At 36.2% G+C, this 6315-nt stretch overlaps 1 protein-coding gene across 1 annotated transcript; it reads right to left on the bottom strand.

The window, feature by feature from the left end:
* Window positions 1-5207: 5207 nt before the first annotated feature.
* Window positions 5208-6310, bottom strand: LOC114753353 (U-box domain-containing protein 14-like; the record flags this gene model as incomplete). The annotated part of the gene is given in 2 exon segments (XM_028942048.1): window positions 5208-6271; window positions 6274-6310. Coding segments are annotated over 2 exon segments (672 nt in total), but the record flags the coding sequence as incomplete, so codon positions are not given.
* Between the last annotated feature and the right edge of the window lie 5 nt (window positions 6311-6315).

Raw genomic sequence — 6315 nt, 5'->3', positions numbered from 1 at the left:
AGAGAGACAGAATGCAAGGATTCTTCAACATAGGATTCTGTAACATATATGGGACTTAAAGGACAAGGACGATGCTTCGGCAAAAATATAAAAATAATAGGGGAAAAAGGGAAGGAAAAGGACGAAGCGCCAGTAAATTTCGAAATGTCAATTTCTGATCTTGTTTGATTTGGATGTGATGGTGGGCATGTATCTGGAGGACGCTCCACAGTTTTATTGCCTGGATAAATGCTGTTGGAGTACCAGCGATATGACCATAATACTCTCCACCTACTTCACATGACATGGCGAAGAAATGGATGTGCGAGGGCATTTTAGTCCTTGTGTGACTCTCTTTCTAGAAGCCGGCAAGGGGCGACAAAACGCAACCGCGGACACTGGGAATTTAGGATTAACTAGCCACGATCACCATGTGCCCGAGCCCAAAGCGGCGAAATCTTAAAAATTAAATTCGGACAGCAGGTTATGTCCTGAAAGAAATTGCTAAGTTGTCTGAGGTGGATATCTATGCATCCTGATTACCATTCCTCATTATTGATTTAGGAACAATTTTATTTTTGATTTAAAGTATACATTTACTTCTTTAACTTTATACAAAATTTTAATTTGGATCTTTTAATTTTAAAAAAATATATTTTTAGTTCTTTAATCCTAAATTTTTTTAAAAAAATGTGACATTAAAATTTTAAATATTAATAAAATATTTCAAATACTAACATATTAAATTTAATTTTCAAAATATCTATTATTGTTACAAAAAATAATCATTAAAGTATAATGATTTAGAATTAAAGAACTAAATGCATGCTTTTTAAAGTTAAAATACTAAATTAAAACTTTATATAAAATTAAAAAATCAAATGCATATTTTAACCAAATATTCGGGTGTTTTTTTTTTATCCGACCTATGTCAGAGCCTCTGTCTCGTGCCTTCTCCGTCTTCAACATCCTTCCAAACTATTACTTTAACACCTCCAAGTTCTTCTCCTTCGTCCGCCTCACTACGTAAAGTTTGGATAAAAATTAAATTATAATTTAAAAATAATTTTATAGTATATTAAATAAATATATAAAAGAGTTTGTCTCAACTTATAAAAAATGTTTTTAAAAATATCCAAACACTTTTTAAATCCTAATGCTTCAGTCTTCTTCTCCACCTTCATCTAGAATTGTGTTCATCCAAATTTGTCCCCCCGTGGTTTCTCTACTATCCAGATTCTAGAAGTCGATTCTGGTTATTGAGTTGATGGTTTTTCCGCATCATTCGACTAGAAAATACACAACCGGAAAAAGGCTGATCCTCACCCTCCTTCCATCCAATCATATCGTTTTCACCTACACAAGGGGCAGCGGATGCCTCCTCACAAATGGGACCCTCCCATTTTTGTCTTCCCCTCTCGTGGCAGATTCCTGAGGCCAAGAATAATAAAATAAAATTCATATAATGAGTCTAAACCGCATCAAGATCGAACCACAAGTTTCATCACCAATACTCCCCACAATTTCATCAACAATACTTCATTTTCCGAGACTTGATTATAATTCTCCTAGCCTTTTTTGTCAGTTACGTGCGCTTTCATATTCAGTTCCAAGTGCGTCTTACGCTACTGTTCTCATCCGGTCTCCGCATTGTTCTTCATCGATCCCACCTATTTAGATTTAATTCGCTCCGATTCTCGACAATTCCAGCGTCTTTTGCCTCCGGGCAAGCTCCAGTGAGCCTTATTTCTCCATTCTCATTTCTTAAATAATCTGTTTAGCCCTTGTTTCAAGAGCTCTCTCACGGCTTGATTCTTGAGGAAAATTACATGTTATTTATATCAAAGTAGTCATTATTTCTTTCAATTTTCAATATTTTTTCTTCAATGGAAAAAGGATTAGACTTCCGTTGTTTCCAATCCACAAACTCAAAACTGATATGCTGTATGTTGTTTTAACCAATTGGTTCAAGTTTTGCCGTTTTGGTGAGATGGGGACGAAGTTAAAAGTCACTATATGTTTGAAATATTATGATTTTACTATGAGTAGTTAACTTGAAAATATGTGCGGGATAATTTCTGAAAAATTTTAAGAAATTGATGGATATGGAGTTTAATTTCTTTTGCGGTTGTCAGACTATTAGCCCCCTAATTCCTTGACATGTCTATACTGTTATAAGATTTTGCCTGATAAAGTAAGGTACAATTCCCCTTTGTCACGTAAGTGCCCATTCTGTATTGTCCCCCTCATCCTTCTTTCCGTTCTCCTTTTATATCTCGAATTCCCCCTCTTTCTCCTGCTTGCCCCATTCTTTGGTATTCTCTGGCACTTTTATTTGGTTTCCTTCCTATGTTTGTCCTTGCACTTGATTATTTTTCTAGTGTATTTCCACTCAATACTATTTCCCGTGCAAGGTCATATTCTCTAGCAAAGACATGATATCCTCATTCTCACTGATCAATGGCATTGGTTTTTAGGTTCATTTCATTATGTGCATTTGATTGTAAAGAATTTGGATTTCAACTTTTCTGCTCAATATCTTTAGAGTGTGGGGTTTTAATGTGATTCGTATGTGTACTAGTCCAAATCGAAATATTTTGTTGTCAAATGACTCAAATCCAAGTGCTTCATATGCAATTTACCGCTCATGCTGTAGCATCATTTTGGTACAGTGTGGGCCGTCTTTTCTTTCTCAACATCATTCTAACTCATCAAAAGGATTACAATGTGTTTGATATTGCAGAAAACTTGTAGAGTTTATACGTTCAACTAAAATGTACATCCAATTGTATGTGGTCTATTTCAATTGAAACTATTTATGAGTTTTCCGCTATTGATGGTTTTGTAAAGATGAGTGAATGCTTGGCAGTGACAACTAAATTTGTGTCTAATGAAGCATCAAGTGGGCTTTTCTTTGTCTAGCAACATGCTCAAAATGTTGTACCTAATGTCATCAAACTAAAAAGAAATGTTGCTAAGAAATCTCATAAAATAACTTTGCCCACAGAATATTTTGAAGACTCTATTACTATGATGAGATCTATGAAAAAGGAGTATGGATTCTCCATAGCTAACGAGATGATCGGGGATATCAGCAAATCTCTAGTAACTACGACAACGAAACAACCAAAACGAGGGATAATCCAATCATGGACTTTAGATTTCCATACAGGCAGAATTAGCTCTGGTGGTTAATACTCGGTTTTACGCCCTCGCAGTGAAAAAGGGGGTAATTATTTTTCCAGTGTGCTTAAGTCAGCAAAACAGAAAGCTAGTAGTCTAAAGTGGCGACAACTTTATCCTTTAGAGCCAATGGATTACAAGGATGACAAGCCTCTAGCGTACGCTAATCCAATATTATCAATAATGTTTGCAAGCACTACGTCATCTCTACAAGGCATGGGAACCGACGAGCTACCTCTATCAAGCCAGGTTGTAGATGAATCTCAACAACTGGAAGAGAGTGGGGCTACTGATTGTGGGAATAAGTTATTGTTGGCATCAAAAAAGTACGATGATTTCAAAGCGGATAAAAATGCTAAGTTGGAGGATTGGCTGGAAGGGAACAACAACTCTTAATGATAGCTGCCTAGCGGTTAATGATGCAGGAAAGGTTTCAGCTAGTCAACACTTGGGAACAAAGCTTAATTCAGCTTGTATTGTATGTACTGTATGTGCAAGACAACTAGTTGTTTCTGGAAAGAGATCATAAGTAAAATGTTTGTAACATAGTAAAATGTTTGATCATATTCGTAACGATAGTTTGGCCATTTTGAACCAGTAGCTTTTTTTTAGAAAGGATGCGATTGCTCTGCTATCGTCAAGGAATTTTGCATTTTCATGACCCATAAATCCATAATGAAGTGTATAATATGAATTTTCAACCTGTCAAAACGCAAATTATACATATAAGCAGCCTAACCATGCAACTATTAGCCAAAGCTAAGGATTCTCGATAAACAATGTGCCTATAACTGCTTTAAATCTATGTAATAGATCATAATGCCAAGTAGTCAGCTGTTATCAAAATAGAAATATAGCCTCAGTTGTTACGTTTACGACGTAACATAATTCAAATAACATATGGAGATTTTGAAACTGTCAAATTCAACTTTACAACAACGGCATCTTCGAATCATCTTTTAAAAAGACCACACATTGCCCTCAATATTTGTACCCACACCGCAACTCATTCAATCATTTACTAAGATTACAACTTCCACGTGCACAAAACATCATGAAGGATCTGATAGACTAATAATATGTTTGGTATGTAGAAAAGTCTACCCCTTTCTAAAATCAAAGAGAGAGAAAAGTAGACTCCTTTATTTGATATATTAAAGCATAGTGTTACTAATGAAAGTTGATTCAGTTAGTAAAAAATTAACTCAACTTATAAAGTCATAAGTTTGAATCTTCTTGCTGATATAAAAACTTTATTAGTTGGTGATATACAAGTATCTCTGTAAATGCTTTTTGAGTTTGAAAGCATGCTTTGACCTTGGTAAGTCTCGAGACCCAATTTACCCAAACTTTTTTTGATTAAAAACAAAAAGGCCCAGTGTTATACTTTCCAGACATAGCAAGGCAAATAGACTTTCTGGAACCCCCTCTCATTGCTTATTCCCATTTCTATTCTTGTACCAAACATAGCATAAATTCATAAAATGCTCTCCGAAACATCTTTTCCTAACATTTCAATCGGTAATTTATTCATCAGATAATTCAGGCATTTTTTTCTCAGGCCAAGACATGATTTAATCCTTTAAAGTTGATGATATGTTACCGCTTCCAGTCATCTTAACTTTTAGTGGGCCAACTTTTTAGCCCATATGCATTCCTAAAGCTAAAGTTTTAACAAACCATTACCTTACTTGAACCTAGGGAAAAAAGGAAGAAAAAGATGGAATATGATATGATGATGAAACCACACCCGCAACTCAGACCCGCAACTGGAACAGGAACACATGCAAGTCAAACCAGCAAGCTATTAGTAAACAATACTGAACGAATGTCATCTTATTCTACAATACTTCCTCAAAGCCATGCCTTATTTGACTTCTGGGTCGATGAATTGCAGTTGGGAGGTTAAATTATGAGTTAAAAGCACATGCAAAATGTTGCAAAAAACTACAAACAGGGGAAAGGCATGAGTAAAATCCACGAATTCATTGTAATTTAATGACTGTTCAATAGATCAATTTCAAAAATTCCAGTCAACTTTACAGTGGCAGAAACAAACTTGGCACATTATAGCATCTCTAGTCCTTATCTTCAATAGCGAATTTACATTATTTCCCTTTACAGACAAATGGCAACCAAACGAATTACTAAGTTCTTACACAGCTTGAGCGTATATAAAGTAAATCAGCAAGGGCAAGAGAGTAAAATATGAAGAAAAAGCATACATCACTTTCAAATACTACTCGCATGAACTAGATTATACTTATTACCGCATAATTTTTGGACATCTATAAGTTATGCCAATGATAATGATTGTTTGAGAAACACGCTGAGGTTAGAATCTTAAATGCACCTAACTGATGTGGAAGAATATGCCTTGAAGATCAACAGTGAGGATTTTAACCTCAAACAAGCCTTGAAATGACCATAATTTCGAAAGAAAAAATCAACTTTAACCATGAAGAAACTTGAGATTAAGACTTTGGCGAATTATCATCCACTTCCATTCTTTGCAAGAGTTCTAATATACTTCCCGCTTTCCTTTTGGCCCTGTCAGTGCCACTTTCCGACAATTCCCGCAGTGCTTCTTCTGCACCATGGTCCCTTGCCAATTTCAACTGCAGAGGATCTCCCATGCAAAGAGACCACAACACGGCAGCAGCATTCTCCCTATTCCGTGGAGAACCGGTTCGTATAACCTCGACTAGAATAGGAATTGGTTCAGCTTGACCGATAGCTGTCCTGCCTTCTGGATGGCTTGCAAGAATTGCCAGTATAGCCAGTGCTTCATCCACCATCCCACCTCCAGCGTCAATAAGAAATGTCATTAGTGGCGCTACTATACCAGCCTTTACAGCTCTAGCTTTGTTTCCCTGATAGATAGAAAGGTTAAAAATAGCTGTAGCAGCATCCTTTTTCCCTCTGGGAGTACCTTCACAGAGCAAGCTAATCAAAGCAGGAATAGCCCCAGCTGCTCCTATTGAAATCTTGTTCTCATCTAGAACTGATAAACTAAAGAGAGTTGCAGCTGCATTTTCTCTGGCCTCCATACTGCCATTTTTCAGTACATCTACAATATCTGGTATAGCTCCTGCATTTACATTTGTTCCCTGTTACTCTCATTGATGGACAGATTGAGAAGCGCTGTGACAG

This window comes from Neltuma alba, unplaced genomic scaffold, assembly GCF_004799145.2.
Source record: "Neltuma alba isolate B1F8T4 unplaced genomic scaffold, ASM479914v2 tig00007876_pilon, whole genome shotgun sequence".
Taxonomy (NCBI): domain Eukaryota; kingdom Viridiplantae; phylum Streptophyta; class Magnoliopsida; order Fabales; family Fabaceae; genus Neltuma; species Neltuma alba.
This window is presented reverse-complemented; position numbering and strand designations above follow the sequence as displayed.